This window comes from Diaphorina citri, unplaced genomic scaffold (assembly GCF_000475195.1).
Source record: "Diaphorina citri unplaced genomic scaffold, Diaci psyllid genome assembly version 1.1 scaffold1347, whole genome shotgun sequence".
Lineage (NCBI taxonomy): Eukaryota > Metazoa > Arthropoda > Insecta > Hemiptera > Psyllidae > Diaphorina > Diaphorina citri.
The window spans coordinates 38284-59070 of record NW_007378775.1 but is presented as its reverse complement, the minus strand read 5'-3'; the positions used below and the strand labels follow the sequence as shown (position 1 = coordinate 59070).

Below are 20787 nucleotides of genomic sequence, written 5' to 3'. Positions count from 1 at the left end.
AGGAAAGAGAGAGAGAGAGAGAGAGAGAGAGAGAGAGAGAGAGAGAAGGTAGACGAAAAAAAGGAGAAGGCGGATTGAAACAGTAGTGTATGTCTCATTTCGATAATAATAGAATAGTACCTCCCTATGTAGAGAATACTTCTTCATTCGTTTTACGTTCAATCCAGCTAATCTTCATCATTCTTTTCCAACACCATGCCTCAAATGCTTGTATCTTTTTCTCTTTGGTCTTTCCCATCGTCCATGCTTCACTTCCATATAACAACACACTCCATGACTCCGCACATATGTCTTCAGCAATCTTTTCCATATGCTTAGATCTATACTTCGGGATGGGAAGTAAACAGGTTTCTCGAATGAAGAAGTATTCAGAAGAGTCGGAGAAAAAAGAAACCTAATGAAGAACCTGAAGAAAAGAAGAGCAACACTAATAGGACAGATATTAAGACATGGAGAGTTTCCAGCAAGAGTTATTCAAGGAATGATTGAAGGCAAAAACACAAGAGGAAGACCACCACTGGACGACATCAAACAAATAATGGAGGGTATGGGCGTCACAACCTACTATGATCTCAAAAGGAAGGCAGAAGACAGAGAAACATGGCGTACTGCAGAAAACCAGCCTTATGGCTGTTAACCAATGATGATGATGTAGATGTAGAGATGATGATGTAGATATGTTGACTGATCTTATTGTCACAATGTTCTTTTTCGAAGATGCAAAGAATCAAGTCAATCTATAGATCTGTAGGTTTTACTTTTTGTTGATCAAGAACATTACCATGTAGGTGAGGAAAATGACAAAAAATCTGCTTGTACAAAGAATTTGCACCTGTCTGACACCTACAATTTCTACATATATCATGTATGTTATGTACTTGTAGATGTCATTTCTCACTTACCAATGTCAGATTTTCAATCTAGAACGTAAAAAAAGCGATTTACCTACCTGCAAGCTTTCTGTAAGTTCTGAGAATTTTTTTTCAAAGAAAAGTGTCCAAACTATCACACATGTGTAGAGAAAGTGAACCATTATGTGTCATTTTTATGAGACGGTCCTAAAAACACGGGATGTTGAAGATTGACTATCGTGTCGTTCCAAATGTTAACAACAACAACAACAACAACAACAACAACAACAACAACAACAACAACAACAACAACAACAACAACAACAACAACAACAACATGTAGATTGTAGAGAATCTTGAGTGTAAGGTGAGGTTAACGCCACACCACGCCAGCGGCTGCGGTGTTTTCTACCCAGGAAAAATGGAGTTTTTTAGGACAATATTTCCCCTGAATATTCGTTAAGGTATTTTGCTGTAATCTTTTCTTCAGTCTCTCCCCCCTTCGTCTTCTTCTCCCTCTTCTTTCTTTGTTTCTCCTCCCTCTCTCCACTAAATGTTCTCCTTTCCTCTTACATTTCCTTGGTCTCCTCCCTCTTCCTTTTCCTCTCCCTTCTCCTCTCCTTATTCGTCTTCCCCTTTCATCATATTCTTCCTCCTCATTCACCTTCTTCTCCGCTCTTCTATCATATTCTTTCTCCTCCAACTTTTCCTCCTCCTCCTCTTCTTCCTCTATTCCTCTCTTAATCTTATTCTTCCTCTTCCACTATTATCCTTTTAGTTTTTAATTACAACAACAACAACAACAACAACAACAACAACAACAACAACAACAACAACAACAACAACAACAACAACAACAACAAAGGACAGGTCTGGAAATACATCCCGTCCATGCTAGGTATGTGGAAAATTACTTGCCAATGTGAAAAGTCACTTCAAAACGGAAACAATCAAAACCAAAGCTGCAACTTGGCCCGAATCTTCCTTTGTTGGATTTGTTGGCCTTGTCTTTTGTTTGTAACAAAAGCAAACTACAGATAACTTCTAAAGTCAATCCTAAGAGCTCTTATCCTTGAAGGACATTCTATGTTGCAAAAGACAAAAGACGGAAGAGCTGAAAGTTGGCAATGTCTCGTGTCTTACAAATCTTACAATATTTCTTATGTGCAATTATAGTGGTGAATGGTGCAGGCTTGTAATGATGTTTATATGTACTTTATACCGTAAGTAAAACACAGAAGGTTCCATTGCCGTAATTTGTTGGATGTTACATCGAGAAAGCAATAAAAACCCTGTGAAATCTGAAAATGGTACTCTCGCTTAAGATAACCCCGTGAAAACTGAAATGGCTTATCTGCTTCATCAAATCATCATAGTACCTATATCGCGTCATTCGAGTCCATCAAGCCAGGGGTCAACTGCCGAAACGACAGCTGTGGATTAAAACATATTGATGAAGAGTGGAAGAAGGGAAATGATTGGTTCCTTTCTTTTGAAACTGGTTGGCCATGGTGTGCGATGTTCGATCAAGCGAAGGATTTCATCAAAGCGCTCGAAGGTTTCAAATCTTGGAAACACATCTTGCACATAATCGTCTTGCTTAGCACACTTCACTAGTTCCAAGGATCATGGAACTTTGTACTCATCTACCGCATCTTAACTCTTGCATCATGTGTAGGTCGTTGGTTTGATTCCCACAATGTTGTGGTAGTGTGTTAATAGCCTAATATTACTGTACTGCTGTTGTACTTACAGTACGAGTACACCTACTGACATACCTTCGTTACCACTCAATTTGCGTGTGCCTAATTTGTTCTGCATATCTGCGTTTGAATCGACTCTTTCAATCATGTTGGTTTGCCACTTTTTTCCGTCTTCGTATCCGGGTGATTCTTTTCCTAGAAGCTAGAACCTCGGTGTAACTAAGTCATACCATCATTCATGCCTTTTTCTATTCTTGTACTTTATCTTAATCCAAAAAGATGGAATAATTGAACTAAAGTGTCGTCCTTCTCAAGTTAGACACATATTGTTTACTTCACGGGATAGAATAAGTTATAAACCTCCTACTTTGATAGTTATATAAGCTTATAGGAGAACATGTCGTCTTTACAGAAACAGTTTTGTATTACATCACTCAAGTATGTCATATGAGTCAAAGAGTTTAATTACCTTAGTAGTCACATTAGGAGGTTCTTCACCAGAACTACAACTATGAGTATAGTCATAAATCACGATTCCTAGCTCAGAACTAGTTCAATAAAACACTCGTGTGAGAGCATCGAATTGATTCTAGATGTGACTGATTATATTTGTAAATAGATCCTATCCTAGAGTTGAGCTAGGAGCAGGAAGTAATTATTCAGATTCCTATTCCTAATAGCTGGAGGCATTTCAAAGCTCAGACAAACCCGTCATAAGTCTAATCTAAAGATCAAATATTTCTATATGGACAGGTAGACGGAGGACTAACGCAATTATATCACACGAGGGTCATTATAATATTGGCAGGAAGTGTTTGTTTTAAGCATCTACTCGAGAGAAATGTTAGACATAGCTTTCATAGACGAGATTACTAGGAGAGAAAGTGCGTCTAGTCCAAGATATGACAAACTAGTCACTCTAGAGACTACTGTCATAGGAAAGAAAGAAAATAATCAACTTGTCTAGTTTAGATCCGACTATAAGGTCACTGCCACACTTGCTCTTTGCCACATTCACTCAGCAGAAGAAAGAAATGATTACTATGTAGAGAAATTAAATTGGATTTAAATAGAGAAAAGTGAACTTGATCGTCTGGAGAAACTTTAACGACTGAACAGGTTACGATTAACTTGGAAGCTGAGATTATTCTTTTTATGGAATTTTGCAAAAAATCCTCCTGATGTGTTAACGTGAAATTAGAGCCAAATAGGTATAGTATATATAATATTATCTTTCAGTAATTGATTTTTGTCAGTCTAGAAATTAAATTGGATTTAAATAGAGAAAAGTGAACTTGATCGTCTGGAGAAACTTTAACGACTGAACAGGTTACGATTAACTTGGAACTTGGGGAAGCTGAGATTATTCTTTTTATGGAATTTTGCAAAAATCCTCCTGATGTGTTAACGTGAAATTAGAGCCAAATAGGTATAGTATAATATTATCTTTCAGTAGTTGATTTTTGTCAGTCCTTTCCACACGCCAAGTGAGAAGAGAGAAGTTCGAACTGAGAAACCATAGAATTTTGGCATTTTTGGCTACTGCCCGGAATAACTGGGCAGTTTCTATGTGAATCTTTCCCTGGAAGATCTCCGGCAATATCCCTTCACCAGATGTCCATCTTCTAGCTTCTACGTGCGATATATTCTCATCTCTGTTTTAACCACATTAACCCCATGAGTAACATCCTTGACCACAATGATCGTCTCATTTTTCTCTCACCCATTTATTTATCAATTTTTATTATTTCTCGTTGAATGATGCGAAGATAGATTAACATTTTAAAATAATAGCGAATTTTTGTGCTCCTAATATTATAATTAGAAGTATGATTTTATGTTGCCTACATCTATCCTTCTCAGTCTGTGATACACGCGGTCAGTCACTCAGTCTCCAGGTGTGGTACTTGAGTCTGGGTTCTAGATAGCTACTTTAAACGATCACAAAATATATCAGGTGGCATTAGACAGTCTAGGCATTGAAAATGTTAAGCACTCCTGAATATCTAATAAAATAATGAAAAATATGCAAAAAAAAAAGCGCTCTAGAAACTCGACAAAAAACTAGGTACCTAGTCGGAATGTGGAAGCGAAAGTGTCAAGTCGATTTTAGCACATCAGCATCCACAACAAGAACAAATTGGTATTACCAACTTTATTGCCAGAGTCGGCGGAGCTAATACGCCAGTAGCAGGATAATTATTTCTCAGAATTTACAGTAAACTTCCACCAAATGGCTTAATTCACACCGCGTCAAACTGGATTGGAGGTAATATAGAACAGTATAAAGAATTGAAGATTGCTATGGGAGTCTCTGCCTGATTGGTAGTTGGTTACTTACTTGTTGACTAATATTTGCACAACAGTAATCCGTTGGGAATACTGAGAATCAGTACTCTTCCAATATACCTGATACCTGTTCTTTGTTCTGTTATTTTCACTAATTCATGTGACTTGTTGACTGATCTTATTGTCACAATGTTCTTTTTCGAAGATGCAAAGAATCAAGTCAATCTATAGATCTGTAGGTTTTACTTTTTGTTGATCAAGAACATTACCATGTAGGTGAGGAAAATGACAAAAAATCTGCTTGTACAAAGAATTTGCACCTGTCTGACACCTACAATTTCTACATATATCATGTATGTTATGTACTTGTAGATGGTCATTTCTCACTTACCAATGTCAGATTTTCCATCAGAACGTAAAAAAAGCGATTTACCTACCGTGCAAGCGTTCTGTAAGTTCTGAGAATTTTTTTTCAAAAGAAAAGTGTCCAAACTATCACACCATGTGTAGAGAAAGTGAACCATTATGTGTCATTTTTATGGACAGCCGTCCTAAAAACACGGGATGGTTGAAGATTGAATTATCGTGTCGTTTCCAAATGTTAACAAAACAACAACAACCAACAACAACAACAACAACAACAACAACAACAACAACAACAACAACAACAACAACAACAACCAACAACAGACACAACACACAACAACAACAACAACAACAACAACAACAACAACAACAACAACAACAACAACAACAACAACAACAACAACAACAACAACAACAACAACAACAACAACAAAGGACAGGTCTGGAAATACATCCCGTCCATGCTAGGTATGTGGAAAATTACTTGCCAATGTGAAAAGTCACTTCAAAACGGAAACAATCAAAACCAAAGCTGCAACTTGGCCCGAATCTTCCTTTGTTGGATTTGTTGGCCTTGTCTTTTGTTTGTAACAAAAGCAAACTACAGATAACTTCTAAAGTCAATCCTAAGAGCTCTTATCCTTGAAGGACATTCTATGTTGCAAAAGACAAAAGACGGAAGAGCTGAAAGTTGGCAATGTCTCGTGTCTTACAAATCTTACAATATTTCTTATGTGCAATTATAGTGGTGAATGGTGCAGGCTTGTAATGATGTTTATATGTACTTTATACCGTAAGTAAAACACAGAAGGTTCCATTGCCGTAATTTGTTGGATGTTACATCGAGAAAGCAATAAAAACCCTGTGAAATCTGAAAATGGTACTCTCGCTTAAGATAACCCCGTGAAAACTGAAATGGCTTATCTGCTTCATCAAATCATCATAGTACCTATATCGCGTCATTCGAGTCCATCAAGCCAGGGGTCAACTGCCGAAACGACAGCTGTGGATTAAAACATATTGATGAAGAGTGGAAGAAGGGAAATGATTGGTTCCTTTCTTTTGAAACTGGTTGGCCATGGTGTGCGATGTTCGATCAAGCGAAGGATTTCATCAAAGCGCTCGAAGGTTTCAAATCTTGGAAACACATCTTGCACATAATCGTCTTGCTTAGCACACTTCACTAGTTCCAAGGATCATGGAACTTTGTACTCATCTACCGCATCTTAACTCTTGCATCATGTGTAGGTCGTTGGTTTGATTCCCACAATGTTGTGGTAGTGTGTTAATAGCCTAATATTACTGTACTGCTGTTGTACTTACAGTACGAGTACACCTACTGACATACCTTCGTTACCACTCAATTTGCGTGTGCCTAATTTGTTCTGCATATCTGCGTTTGAATCGACTCTTTCAATCATGTTGGTTTGCCACTTTTTTCCGTCTTCGTATCCGGGTGATTCTTTTCCTAGAAGCTAGAACCTCGGTGTAACTAAGTCATACCATCATTCATGCCTTTTTCTATTCTTGTACTTCATCTTAATCCAAAAAGATGGAATAGTTGAACTACAGTGTCGTCCTTCTCAAGTTAGACACATATTGTTTACTTCACGGGATAGAATAAGTTATAAACCTCCTACTTTGATAGTTATAAGCTTATAGGAGAACATGTCCTCTTTACAGAAACAGTTTTGTATTACATCACTCAAGTATGTCATATGAGTCAAAGAGTTTAATTACATTAGTAGTCACATTAAGAGGTTCTTCACCAGAACTACAACTATCAGTATAGTCATAAATCACGAGTCCTAGCTCAGAACTAGTTCAATAAAACACTCGTGTGAGAGCATCGAATTGATTCTAGATGTGACTGATTATATTTGTAAATAGATCCTATCCTAGAGTTGAGCTAGGAGCAGGAAGTAATTATTCAGATTCCTATTCCTAATAGCTGGAGGCATTTCAAAGCTCAGCGTAGTATGCCTCTCATCAGATGGGCGAGAAGAGACAAGAACACCAGAAAGAAACCTGTTGAAATATTTGCAATCGAAAGGAAAGTATGTATCGAAAGGAAAGTATATGAAATACATATGTACCTAAAAATTAACTCTTTGTGACCAATCCCAAAATGCAATCATTCTCAGGGATCAAGCTACAAAGGATTGTTCCTCAAAAATACATGTGACAACCAGAAAGTTCTTTAAAGTAGATTGTCGATGGCCCTTTAGGACAGTAACTGTCTCTCAATATTGACGACGACGAGCCACACAGTGTTGAAGTACTTAAGGCCATAGCACGGGATAAAATTATAACTTGAGTGGATTGATCTCGAAGCTCGACATAGATAGAACTATAACTCGATGGAAAAGTGAAGAAGATACCTTTATCGCAAAGCGATATTAGAATGGCTAGTGGCTGCCCAGTATGATCCATCATGCTGTCAGTGCTCTATTGGTTTCACCTATCCACAATACTTGTTATGATCCCGAGCCATAAATCACGATGTTTACAAGGTTACTTTCCATTTCAGTTCACACTAATCGTAAATTCCATCACCATCTTCCTGATTGTAAATTCCTTTCAACTGATAAGGTCAGACTGCCAACACCTTTGGCAGATCACGGGAATCAACAATGGTCTGTGCCACGAAACGATATTGATGTGACGTCATATTCCTGACTTTACACTTCTTGGGCGGGACATTTTGATAAACGGTGCGATGTTTTTTTCCACACGCCAAGTGAGAAGAGAGAAGTTCGAACTGAGAAACCATAGAATTTTGGCATTTTTGGCTACTGCCCGGAATAACTGGGCTGTTTCTTTGTGAATCTTTCCCTGGAAGATCTCCGGCAATCTCCCTTCACCCTAAATGTCCATCTTCTACGTGCGATATATTCTCATCTCTATTTTAACCACATTAACCCCATCAGTAACATCCTTGACCGCAATGATCGATCGTCTCATTTTTCTCTCTCCCATTTATTTATCAATTTTTATTATTTCTCGTTGAATGATGCGAAAATAGATTAACATTCTAAAATAATAGCGAATTTTTGTGCTCTTAATATTCTAACTAGAAGTATGATTTTATGTTGCCTACACCAAATCTATCCTTCTCAGTCTCTGATACACGCGGTCAGTCACTCAGTCTCAAGGTGGTACCTACTTGAGTCTGGATTGTAGATAGCTACTTTAAACGATCACAAAATATATCAGGTGACATTAGACAGTCTAGGCATTGAAAATTTTAAGCACTCCTGAATATCTAATAAAATAATGAAAAATATGCAAAAGAAAAAAAGCGCTCTAGAAACTTGACAAAAAACTAGGTAGTCGGAATGTGGAAGCGAAAGTGTCAAGTCGATTTTAGCACATCAGCATCCAACAACAAGAACAAATTGGTATTACCAACTTTATTGCCAGAGTCGGCGGAGCTAATACGCCAGTAGCAGGATAATTATTTCTCAGAATTTACAGTAAACTTCCACCAAATGGCTTAATTCACACCGCGTCAAACTGGATTGGAGGTAATATAGAACAGTATAAAGAATTGAAGATTGCTATGGGAGTCTCTGCCTGATTGGTAGTTGGTTACTTACTTGTTGACTAATATTTGCACAACAGTAATCCGTTGGGAATACTGAGAATCAGTACTCTTCCAATATAGAAACCATTCAAAAATCAAAATGCAACAACCAAGAAACCATTCAAAAATCAAAATGCAACAACCAAGAAACCATTCAAAAATCAAAATACAACAACCAAGAAAGCATTCAAAAATCAAAATGCAACAACCAAGAAAGAATTCAAAAATCAAAATACAATTTGTGTATGCCAAGAAACTCTGCAAAGATGTCAAAATGCAACAACCAAGAAAGCATTCAAAAATCAAAATGTAACAACCAAGAAACCATTCAAAAATCAAAATGCAACAACCAAGAAAGTATTCAAAAATCAAAATGCAACAACCAAGAAAGAATTCAAAAATCAAAATACAATTTGTGTATGCCAAGAAACACTGCACAGATATGTGTGGAGAATCCGTGTAAGCCAACAAACACTGCACAGATGAGTGTGAACAATCCGGAAATGTCAACAAACTCTCCACCGACACCAATGAGTATATTGAAGAAATATGAAGACTCGACAGGATCAACTGCTTGTTTCGGACTTTCAGAGACATTGTCTTCGGACTACCTGGGCACTAACTTTTTCAGTGGAAGTACTAACTTTGGAAGTGGAAGCACTAACTGTAGAAGAAGTGTAAGGTCCAAGTCTTTGATAATTAGGAAAATAAAGCTCAGACCGTGTATAATTCAATAAAACAACTAATAAGGCTTAAGAACCCTGAGAAATAAATGGGTTCCTTAATTTGGGGATGTGTCAACGATGGTCTTTGATAATTAGGAAAATAAAGCTCAGACCGTGTATAATTCAATAAAACAACTAATAAGGCTTAAGAACCCTGAGAAATAAATGGTTTCGTTAATTTGGGGATGTGTCAACGATAGTAACCAAAATGCACGGTTTCAACAAAAACCAAAGTGATGATATACTTATCGTCAACACTAATTGGCAATAAGCCCTACTTTATCAATTTCTTTATCTAAATTGTCAACACTATTCATTCTGGTAATTTTTCAGAAGCTACGACAATGAAAAATAAAGTTCTTTTTTGTGTTTCACCTAACCCTATAACAACACTGGTCACTGCTCATTTTGCGAAAGCTCTTTTTCGCGTTCAACCTAACCCTATAATAACACTGCGGACTGCTCATTTGTGACAGCTGAAGCTCATTTTTGTAGCAATTTTTCATTGACGTGACTTCTGAACTATTACCGTTATTCTGTCCCGTATCCGGGTGATTCTTTTCCTAGAAGCTAGAACCTCGGTGTAACTAAGTCATACCATCATTCATGCCTTTTTCTATTCTTGTACTTTATCTTAATCCAAAAAGATGGAATAATTGAACTAATATTCTGTCTGGGCTAACCCAATCTCGGAATCTCCCGTACTATACAACATTGCAACACCGAACCCGAAGCCAAGACAGAACTATCTAGTGAGTATCTGCCTGCATACCTTCATAGTCCTCGTACAGATACACATAGATGTAGAAGTCGTGATGGTTGCCAGTCAGGTTCTCATGTCCTTAGATGTCGTAAAAGGAAAAGGTCCTGAAAAGGCGAAGGCCAAAAGGAACGAATGGATGGGAAAATTAGATGCTATAAATGCAGAATAGAGAAGAGATTCAAGAAGAGTAAAAGCTTATACTTATCTCTGTAGGGATATCTGTACTTTTATATCTACCTTTTTTATGGGTTTTCTCAGTGGTTCCGCATTCTATTGCTAAACTCTTTTCTTACCACTAAGAATGACAAGAAATAGGTCTTCACTTGATACAACAACTTTATTGATGGAAAAGACCTTTTGATCTTTATTAATCTTTTCTTATACTGCTGAGCCAGACAAGTATATAGATATCCCATGAAAATATAAAACAACTGCTTAATCTATGGATTGTCAACACTATTCATTCTGGTAATTTTTCAGAAGCTACGACAATGAAAAATAAAGTTCTTTTTTGTGTTTCACCTAACCCTATAATAACACTGGTCACTGCTCATTTTGCGAAAGGTCTTTTTCGCGTTCAACCTAACCCTATAATAACACTGCGGACTGCTCATTTGTGACAGCTGAAGCTCATTTTTGTAGCAATTTTGACGTGACTTCTGAACTAGTACCGTTATTCTGTCTGCCACGCAAAAGTTACGCCGGCAACAACGCCTCGAGAACCAAAGAGCATCCTCCCCAGGCGTCCATAGCAACCAAAACCATTTGGACACCCAGTCAGGTTCCCATGTCCTTAGATGTCGTAAAAGGAAAAGGTCCTGAAAAGGCGAAGGCCAAAAGGAACGAATGGATGGGAAAATTGGATGCTATATAAATGCAGAATACAGAAGAGATTCAAGAAGAGTAAAAGCTTATACTTATCTCTGTAGGTATATCTGTACTTTTATATCTACCTTTTTTATGGGTTTTCTCAGTGGTTCCGCATTCTATTGCTAAAATCTTTTCTTACCACTAAGAATAACAAGAAATAGGTCTTCACTTGATACAACAACTTTACTGATGGAAAAGACCTTTTGATCTTTATTAATCTTTTCTTGTTCTTATACTGCTGAGCCAGACAAGTACCCACAATGATCTAGCCCTGGCAACCGGCAAGATTTGAAAGATATATATCTTGGAGTTTTCGAAAAATAAAAAAACCCGTATTTCTTTGATTTTTGCAAAGAACTTTTTAGCAATATTGAAATTCGCGAACCCTGAACTACAGAGCTGTAGCTCCTAACAATAGCGTTAGATACCTATGAGGATACGCATACCATAGAAAACATTGGTCCTATGTGAAACTCATACATTCTTCTGAAACCATACTGAAGGAGACTCTAAGAATCACACATACTTGTGTACCTCGCAGAACTAGGAGAAGAAGTAGAAGATTCTATTTTCGTAGCTAAAAAGAATTCCTAGCCTAAGAATCGCAAGGTACTCAAGGTAGGCAAAATGATAGGTTGGTAGGCCTAGGCATAGAAATATGAAGGCCAAAACATGAGTGATGAGTTTGGTATGTTGTAGAACATATGTCAAGATAGCCTAGTAACTATAGTAACAGTTCAATAGTCACGCTTTACAATCTGATGCTGATGGGCGAGGCTGGTTCCCAAACTGAAAGACCGTGGGTTCAATTCCTCCTATAACATGTCAAATTTTATAAGACCTTTGTTAGACTGCGGGGTGTGAAAAGGGATTTTTCAGTCCTATCCCAGCAGGAAAAATTCCCCTCTCTCTTCATTTTCGGGATGATACGACCTCTGTTGTTAAGCTGTGTTCACTCTTTCACACATAGTCCATCGAGACGAGGTGAATCTATCTTGTCGAGGCAGTGCGGACGATTCAACGCGACGGCCCTCGACTACGTGTGGACTCAGCTTTACAGTTTCCTCTAATAAACCTCCTCTAATCCCAATATCAGCTCTTAAAACTTGGAAAAGACAGGGTAAAGCTAGGTTGTAGGTATTTTATCTCTTCAGACTTCTAGAATAAAGGATGTATGCTACCGCAATAGTGTGAGAAAAAAAAAAAGAAAAAAAAAAAACAAAACAAAGTTGAGACCTGCTGAATTCTTGTGCTCAATCGATAGATACATAGCTGGGACCTCCTCTGATATTTCAGCAAATAGTAACCTATAGCAATGTATACCTATAGAGTCCTATAATGCCAGGGTATACCTATACAGTCCAGTGCATTAATGTGTGAAGACTGAACAGTCTAATTATCTGCCGTCCAAGCATAACGGGACTACTTAACGAGCGAAAATATTTCACTCGCGCCGAGCGTGGAAAATTATTTTTCTTCAGTTTATTAGAAGATACTTTTTTATGGTTTTCTTTATGTTTTAAATATTGCCGAGGTTCTGAAATATTTTACCATCCGTATAGTGGACAGCGACGAATTGTTTTCATGATTGCTGGGAAGATGAAGAAAGAACAGCGAGAAGAAGACGAGAAAGAAAGAGGAAGAAGTCAAAAACGAATCCGAAATAGTAGAAGAAAGAAAGACGACAAAGAAGAGGAAGCAGAAGAAAGAACAGGGAGAAGAAGTGGAAGCAGAAGAAGAATAAGAGAAAAGACGTCAAAGGTGAAGAAATAGGATTTGGACACCGTCCATAGCAACCATTTGGACAGCGCCCTTAGCAACCAAAATCTGGATAGCGTCCATAGCAACCAAAACTTAGATAGCGTCCCCAGCAACCAGCTGGACAGTAACCATAGCAACAGTACAAATCCCGGCCAACCACCGCCCCGACAAAACAGGGCGGTCCGGGAAAACCAAATCAAACCAAATTCGAAAATTGCATTCGAAATTTTTAGTCTAATGCATAACTTCCATTTGAAATCACCCTTCCAATGATTCGGATCTTCCCAATTTTTTTATGTCCCCGCTGGGATTCGAACCACAGTCCTCTCCGTTTCAAATTTTCAATGTCTCTACAACTGTTCTACTGGTACTGAATGTTATGTTGTTCTTCTCCCACAGGACTGAAGTTCCAGAGTCCCCCCCATCCCAAGTAATTCATCCTCAAGTAGATCTTTATTATTATTATTTTTTTTTTTTTTTTCAAAATTTTTCAAAATTTTACACAATTTTTCCCATTTATTGCAATAAATATAAAATCTTATACCTACTACTGATAATGTAAAAAATTAGGTACTGAAAATAATGAAAAACAATAAAATAAAGAATCAAAGAAAAAGCAGAAGAGAACAAACTGTAGACGTGTAGACGACTCAGTAGTAGAAAAATCAAAAGAAGAAGAATTAGAAGAAAAAGCAAAATGAGAAGACAACAGAGACACAGAAGAAGAATTATGGTGAAGAAAATTGCGGCAATTATTTTTGACGATGTTCATTATTCTATCACGAGAAAGGCGTTCGGGCGAAACTAGAATGTCTTGGCTATTCGAGATGACTGGGAGACAAGATAGTGGTGCACTCGTTCACGATGCAGAAGGTCCTGGGTTTGATTCTTGTCCGTGTCAAAAGAAAAAAATGCACTTTTACATTGTACAAATACATGTCTCAAGACTCGAGAATATTATTATCTAGGTATGTTTGGGATTTTAAATCTGTTCAGTCTCATGTTGATAATAAATTGATAATGATAATTTGTGCTTCAAATGTGTAGCGACAGTATCAGTGTAGAACGAATTTTTACTTTTTGGGTAAAGGAACTTTTAAACACAGAAAATGCAAGTTTTGGGGATCAGTTTTCTAAATAAGTTGTTCGTCCTATGCCATCATTAACAATTGATGGAAAGAGGGTGTAAGTCGACTTACGTCTATTTTCCATCAATCCCCTCAATTGCTATAACTCCGCCCCTGTGTTTCCCCCCAGGTGGATAGCTCCTCCCCCGAATCTTACCAGGCATGGGATACGTCAGCTGAGAATTCCGAAGTACATGCCCCGCCCACTCGGAAATCGCGCCTGTTCAAAACCCATGCCGAGACCAAGGGTCCTGCTAATAGACTGTCCAAAGTGCCACCCCTGCATCGGAGCCTGTCCTCACCACAGTTCCATGTAAGTGTTGAGCAGCGCTGGGTCGCGGGTTCGATTCCCGCTCAGGGCGAACTTTATCCTAAACAGATAGGTTCGTTCTCGGAACGGTTGGCTTTCTCCTTTCCTGCCTTTCTTCTCTTTGATTTTGATACGCTTAGACCTTGGTCGTCACAGTTCCCCCTATCAAACTCCTTTTTTCAACCCTATCTGTTTAAGATAAAGTTCGCCCCTGGCGGGAATCGAACCCTCGACCTAGAGTTTGCAAGGCGCGGCGCTCTACCTTCCAAGCTAACTCGGCTGGCATGAAAAATATTTAGACAATTTACTTAATTGGTATCTCTGTATTTCTTCTAGAATCTTAGACGCACCTATGTTTGTGCGTTAGGTATGTGTTTTAAACGCTTCTTAAAACCGAACTGAAATTTTTTGTTAGTGTACCGAATTTCCGAGAGTAAAGGTGGAAACACACTGCCCTCACATCACATGTTATTACTTGACGTAACAAGAACGAAATCACCTACTATATTATGGAACTTTGAACCACATCTTTCTAACTACCCATGAGCTTACGTGAAGTGAAGCCAATGCCTTTATGTTCTCTTGAGATTTAACCCTTCGCCCCCAACTGTGAAAAGTATAAGTTACTGGTGTTCCTCTTAACCCATTTCCCGCGACCTTGCTGAACCGCTCTTCCGATCTCTACCTTCCAAGCTACGAGTAACTCGGCTGGCGTGAAAAATATTTAGAACATTTACATAATTGGTATCTCTGTATTTCTTCTAGAATCTTAGATGCACCTATGTTTGTGCGTCAAGTATTTTAAGCGCTAAATATTCACTATCTTAAAACCGAAACGAATTTTTTTGTTAGTGTACCGAATTCCCGAGAGTAAAGGTGGAAACACACTGCCCTCACATCACATGTTATCACTTGACGTGAAAACAGTTTAGCTATCAAGAACGAAATCACCTACTATATTGTGGAACTTTGAACCACATCTTTCTAACTCCCCCTGAGCCATGAGCTTACGTGAAGTGAAGCCAATGCCTTTATATTCTCTTGAGATTTAATTTAACCCTTCCCCCCCAACTGTGAAAAGTATAAGTTACTGGTGTTCTTAACCCATTCCGTTTCCCATTACAGGAGGAACTCCTAGAGGCCACGCAAAAGTTACGCCGGCAACAACGCCTCGAGAACCAAAGAGCATCCTCCCCAGGCGTCCATAGCAACCAAAACCATTTGGACAGCCAGGAAAGCAATATTTTCTGGTTTCTTTACTTTCTGTCCGATGTTTCTACTTCTACATTGATGTTTCTATCATACCTAGGTGGGTATCCTCTCTATTTTAGTGATTTACTTAGTTGACTTGATTTTTTTTTTTTTTTTTAGCCTAGACCTGAAATTTATTTCTTAGTTGACGTTTGGTTTTGTTCTCTGTTTCAGGTGACACGCGGGCATGCTAGCTCCCAGGGTTGATGGGGAACTCCAGTAGCTCTCACAGGGAGCCTCCTCCCTCTCACTCCTGGACCCTGTCCTACCCTAGACCCAACCAGAAGGTCCTGCCCGACAGATACCCGGGACAGAGACTAAGGGTGACCAATAATGGTGTCCTGCTGCATACGGTGGGCACGCTTAACCGACACGCGTATGGGTTCCCTGTGGTAAGTACTCGGGAATGACAAACAGTATTGAGATACTTTTACATACATCCTGCATAAGACGGCGCTAAGCGCGACGCGATGTTTCAGGAAAAACTTGCTCTCAAATCAGAAAAACTCAATATTTAGGAAAAAAAAACCTGCTTTTTTGATTATAATACCTAGTTAATTAAAATATTTTTTATTATAATGGTTAATTAAAATATGGGGAGCCTGTAATGATACTCAACGATGCCACGTTGAATGCACCAGCTCCTAAAAGGATCACTGAAGTTAATCAAAGTTATGGTTGCTAAGTTGCTATCTGAATGGGTGACCATCCGGAAAATCGCGTGCTGCTGGCTTTTCCCAGACCCACTCAGACTGAATGAGGTATATGTGAGTAGGCGATAAGCTTGTAGCCAAATCAAGAGTAGAACCCCTGAAATGGTGCAATGTTAAACTGTTGAGATAAAGGGATTACATGTCCTATTTCACCGAAGAACTTGGGAGTTAAACAGTGACGTTAAACCTCTATCAAACAAAACAGAAATTTGATTTTCCTCAGGGAGAATGGCTTGTGGTCATTGCAGATACAAAAAGATGTCTTTTCTTTACTCTGCCAACACCATTCGGCGAAAGCTAAAGCCGCTACAACAACAACAACAACAACAACAGGTAAATGTGAGTAGGCGATAAGCTTGTAGCCAAATCAAGAGTAGAACCCCTGAAGTGGTGCAATGTTAAACTGTTGAGATAAAGGGATTACATGTCCTATTTCACCACAGAAGCTGGGAGTTAAACAGTGACGTTAAACCTCTATCAAACAAAACAGAAATTTGATGTTCCTAAGGGAGAATGGCTTGTGGTCATTAGTCAAGTTACTTGACATTCGACAACAACTTGATTTTCCTTCTCCTTCCTCTCTCCTTTTACAGCCAGTTTCCAGGTTCGGTTCAGAGCCAGACTTGAGATTCACAGGTCGCGAGTTCATGACCTACGCCCCTCCCCCTCCTGCCCATCATAACACTGATAGTCCATCTAAGCAGAGGATATCACGGTCCCGCAAGAAGTACAAAGCTCCCACGCCACTCAGCAATGGGGTAAGTAAAAACGCTTTTAACTAGCTCAGAAAAGGGGAACCTTAGGCCAGCCACTCACTATTAGGTAGACCTGACAGGTATACCGGGTATTAGGTGACTAGCCTTATGGGTCCCGTTGTTTGACACTGATAGTCCATCTAAGCAGAGGATATCACGGTCCCGCAAGAAGTACAAAGCTCCCACGCCACTCAGCAATGGGGTAAGTAAAAAAGCTTTTAACTAGCTCAGAAAAAGGGAACCTTGGGCTAGCCACTCACTATTAGGTAGACCTGACAGGTATACCGGGTATTAGGTGACTAGCCTTATGGGTCCCGTTGTTTTCAGAACTAAGAGTAGAATAGAATAGAACTAAGAGTAGAATAGAACAGAACTAAGAGTAGAATAGAACAGAACTAAGAGTAGAATAGAACAGAACTAAGAGTAGAATAGAATAGGACTAGGAGTAGAATAGAATAGAACTAAGAGTAGAATAGAACAGAACTAAGAGTAGAATAGAACAGAACTAAGAGTAGAATAGAATAGACTTAGGATTAGAGATGTAGGTGGATTATAACTGGATATAATTGAACGAACGTATCAGGCTGGAAGTTTTGTTAAAGCTGGACTATTTTTATTTTAGTGTGAACTACGATTGCTAAGGTCACGTCATCCCGAAATCGAAGGGAGAGAAAGACAGCTTAGGAGAAAGCCAGCCGTTCCGAGAACGAATCTTATCTGTTTTAACCCTTTTGTTACAGTTCAATCAACCAGGGCGGATTTTATAGATAATGTTCGTTCTCGGAACGGCTGGCTTTCCTCCTATCCTGTCTTCCTTCTCTCTTCGATTTCGGGACGATAAGACTGATAATGCTCGTTCTCGGAACGGCTGGCTTTCTCCTATCCTGTCTTCCTTCTCTCTTCGATTTCGGGACGATAAGACCTTAGCAGTTACGGTTCCCTCTGTCAAAACTCTTCAGAAAAAAAAAGAAAAAAAATCAATGTATCAAACCCCTCTTTGTTCTCATTTGTCCTCATCTATTGGTTTCTCAGATAAACAACATCTCCCTACATCTACGTCCCACTCTACCTCGCAAGCAGTTAGACATCCCCCGCTTTTCCCCCACTGCTGCTTGGCGCCTACTGTCGTCCCTGGAATCCCCTCCCCTCTCTCACCAGAGTGGAGGGGAGGAAGATGACCTGGTGGTCCCTCATGTGACAGACAAGTCCGTGGACTCGGGCATATCTCGAGATGCTAGTCCACATCTATACTCTGCACAGAACTCTCAGGTATGTGTGTGTGTGAATTAGAGACAAGTCTGTGGACTCGGCACTTCTAGAATAAAGGATGTATGCTATAATAGTGTAAAAAAAAAAACGAAAAAAAAACAACAAAAAAAAAAAAACAAAGTTGAGACCTTCTGAATTCTTGTGCTCAATCGATAGATAGCTGGGACCTCCTCAGATATTTCAGCAAATAGTAACCTTTAGCAATGTATACCTATAGAATCCAGTACTGTCGTCCCTGGAATCCCCTCCCCTCTCTCACCAGAGTGGAGGGGAGGAAGATGACCTGGTGGTCCCTCATGTGACAGACAAGTCTGTGGACTCGGGCATATCTCGAGATGCTAGTCCACATCTATACTCTGCACAGAACTCTCAGGTATGTAATGGCCGGGACCACAATCGGAGTTTAAGCTCGGTTTAAGTTGAACACATGGAATTAAGCAATCTGATTGGCTGCAAAGTTTGAAATTAACCAATCAGATTTGCTTAATCCAAGAGGTAAACTGACACCAAGTTTAACCTCTGTGGTCCCGATTCTTCAACGTGAAAACTGTGCCAATAAATAGTCTTCAGGTTCTTATCTGAGATAAATTCCCGGTCTAGCATTTTCCGGGATTCTTGTAGGTGACAAAGTTCTCTTATAAGAGCTCTACCACTCAACCACTGATTTTATTGTACTCCCTCAGGCTGCATGGACTCCTCAGCAAGATCTAGAGGAAACCAGTTCAGACGGAGGACTAGAATCATCACCAGTGAGCCCAGAAGCTATACTGGGGGCACCAACATTCTCTCTATCGTTACCAAGAGACGCTACCAATGCCAAACAAAGCTTCGCTGTGAGTACCTTTATTCTCTCTAGTACCTACCGCCAATCAAATTGAAGAGAATAAGGACGAGTCCGCACGAATGAGAAAATTTCGTGTACATAACTCGTATGCCTTGAAAGCCTTAGCTCGTGGGTTCGATTCCCGCCCGGGGCGGATTTCATCCTGAACGGATAATGGTCGTTCTCCTATCCTGTATTCCTTCTCTCTTCGATTTCGAGACGATAACACCTTGACAGTTAGAGTTCTTTCTATCAAACCTCTTTCAAAAAAGTACATGACTGCATGTCATCGACCCCATGTTTCTTCTCCCTCACAGATGCTGCACCCGCACAACGGTTGGATGGCAGACCACCCCCCAGGGCCGGGCAGTAGGGAGGGGGCGGGGTCAAGTTTGGTGGATGAGAACTGGGTTCTGTCCCGTAGCGTCCCGTCTTCACTACATCTACAGCGGTGGGGGACAGGAGGGGATCCCGTAGAGGGGGACCTTGCGGGACACTCTCTACCTTACTTTGCATCCAGGCATAGTGGCAGAGTTATGTACCTGCCGGAGTACCAGCCCAGCAGGTAAAGTTTTCTACTCAATTAAAATCTGAAATTATTTGTGGTAAAGCAGAGCTTTTTCACAACTTTGTGGATAGCACAGCATTACAACCTCATTCTGGTTTATCGCCTCCTTTGCAATCAATTTTCGTATTTCAATAATCTTTTCACACTTGTAATGCCTGGCTACTCGATTAAAGTAGCCACTCAACTATCCTGACGAGGCTGAGTGCACCCCGAACTTTGGGCACAGAGTCGATAAAACTCCGACCCCACCGGGAATCAAACCCAGCACCTTTTGACGTGCAAGTGTAGTGTGATACGCACTCGACCACGGAGGTTGCTTTTTTTTCTTTCTTTTTTTTTCTCAAAATAATAATAGTAAAAAAATTGCGAGGAGATAATATTATTTTCATCAAAATGGCACTATTAAACTAAAATTGTAACAAACTATTCTCTTCCCTCCCTCAGGACTCCTCACTCAATGCAGGACCTATCTCCGTTCTCCAAGTCATGTGACGATCTCGTGATGACGTCACAACCTACGTCCAGGCCTCATGCAGAAGACACGACCACGACGGAGACAGAGCTGGACTCGCCTCGTGTTTCACTGAAACAGAAGAAACACAAGAAGTTCACGTTCCAGAGTACGGTGAGACAGATAGAGAGGCGACGCATTGCAGAGAAACTGTCCAAACAAGCAGAACAAAAAGGTGAGCGAAAGAGGTTCGAACCCCGCCCAGGGAGTTTTTTTTATACTATTATAAAAAAGAGTATTTCGCCGCCGTTTTTATTTCGTAGCAATAAAACAACTGCTACATAAGACTCGTATAGTCTGTGTCATAGCATGCCCATCCCGTAGTATGCCTCTCACCAGATGGGCGAGAAGAGGCAAAATACTTCCCATTTAGGTCCCACACAAGAACACCAGAAAGTAACCCGTTGAAAAACGAGAACAAATTTTTGTCGGTGGTAAGCATCGACAAAAAATTGTATTTTTTCTCGGTTAAGCAAGGATATAAAAGAATGTCAAACATACATGCAAAAGATCCCGGGTTTAAATCCCACCATCGACAAAAAAAAA

The 20787-nt window shown here is 39.6% G+C and overlaps 1 protein-coding gene across 2 annotated transcripts in view; it reads left to right on the top strand.

Moving 5' to 3' along the window:
- Positions 1 to 17178, top strand: part of LOC103515452 — a 43668-nt gene extending 26490 nt beyond the window's left edge. Inside the window, exons 2-3 of one of the 2 annotated variants that reach the window (XM_026828159.1) lie at positions 15777 to 15994; positions 16909 to 17178. In XM_026828159.1, coding sequence (XP_026683960.1) covers positions 15809 to 15994; positions 16909 to 17097 — 375 coding nt within the window. In that variant the 5' untranslated portion in view covers positions 15777 to 15808 and the 3' untranslated portion in view covers positions 17098 to 17178. The remainder of the gene's footprint in view (positions 1 to 15776; positions 15995 to 16908) is intronic. The other variant, XM_026828158.1, reaches the window with a different exon arrangement.
- The last annotated feature ends 3609 nt before the right edge of the window (positions 17179 to 20787 follow it).